The sequence below is a fragment of the Dioscorea cayenensis genome, chromosome 14 (assembly GCF_009730915.1).
Source record: "Dioscorea cayenensis subsp. rotundata cultivar TDr96_F1 chromosome 14, TDr96_F1_v2_PseudoChromosome.rev07_lg8_w22 25.fasta, whole genome shotgun sequence".
Taxonomy (NCBI): domain Eukaryota; kingdom Viridiplantae; phylum Streptophyta; class Magnoliopsida; order Dioscoreales; family Dioscoreaceae; genus Dioscorea; species Dioscorea cayenensis.
In genome coordinates this window covers 1375510-1375998 of record NC_052484.1, presented here as the reverse complement: position 1 = coordinate 1375998, position 489 = coordinate 1375510, and the positions used below count along the sequence as shown (strand labels likewise).

General features: G+C 39.1%; 1 protein-coding gene across 1 annotated transcript; it reads left to right on the top strand.

Moving 5' to 3' along the window:
* LOC120275564 lies at positions 1-489 on the top strand. Its single transcript, XM_039282182.1, has one exon. The coding sequence runs from the start codon at positions 1-3 to the stop codon at positions 487-489; it is 489 nt and encodes a 162-aa protein (XP_039138116.1).

Genomic DNA, 489 nt, shown 5'->3' with positions numbered 1-489 from the left:
ATGGTGTCAGTTAGGCAGCAAACCTTGAGGCAAAGGTTTGATCTTTTGCAGATGAAAGAAGATGAAACAATTCAGCATTATATTACAAGAGTATTGGCTGTGGTAAACCTAATTAGAGGCATGGGAAGTGAGTTGAAAGATTCTGAAGTGGTTTTGAAGGTGATATGGAGTTTATCATCAAGGTTTGTTCATGCAGTGACTTCAATTGAAGAAGCAAGGGATATGTCAAAGGTGTCTCTTGATGAATTGAGTGGCTCTCTTCAAGCTCATGAGGCCAGATTCAATCAATTTACTGAAAGGCCAGAGAAACATGAAGCTTTTGTAATGCAGGGAGGTTCAAGAAGTGATGGAACTAATTGGAGAGGAAGAGGTAGATTTGGAGGGTTTAGAGGTAGAGGGAAAGCTGGTGACAATTCTAGATATGGTAATCAGAGAGCAAATATAAATAGTTTAGAAGTAAAGGGTAGCTGTGTCATTTCCTGTGTTTAA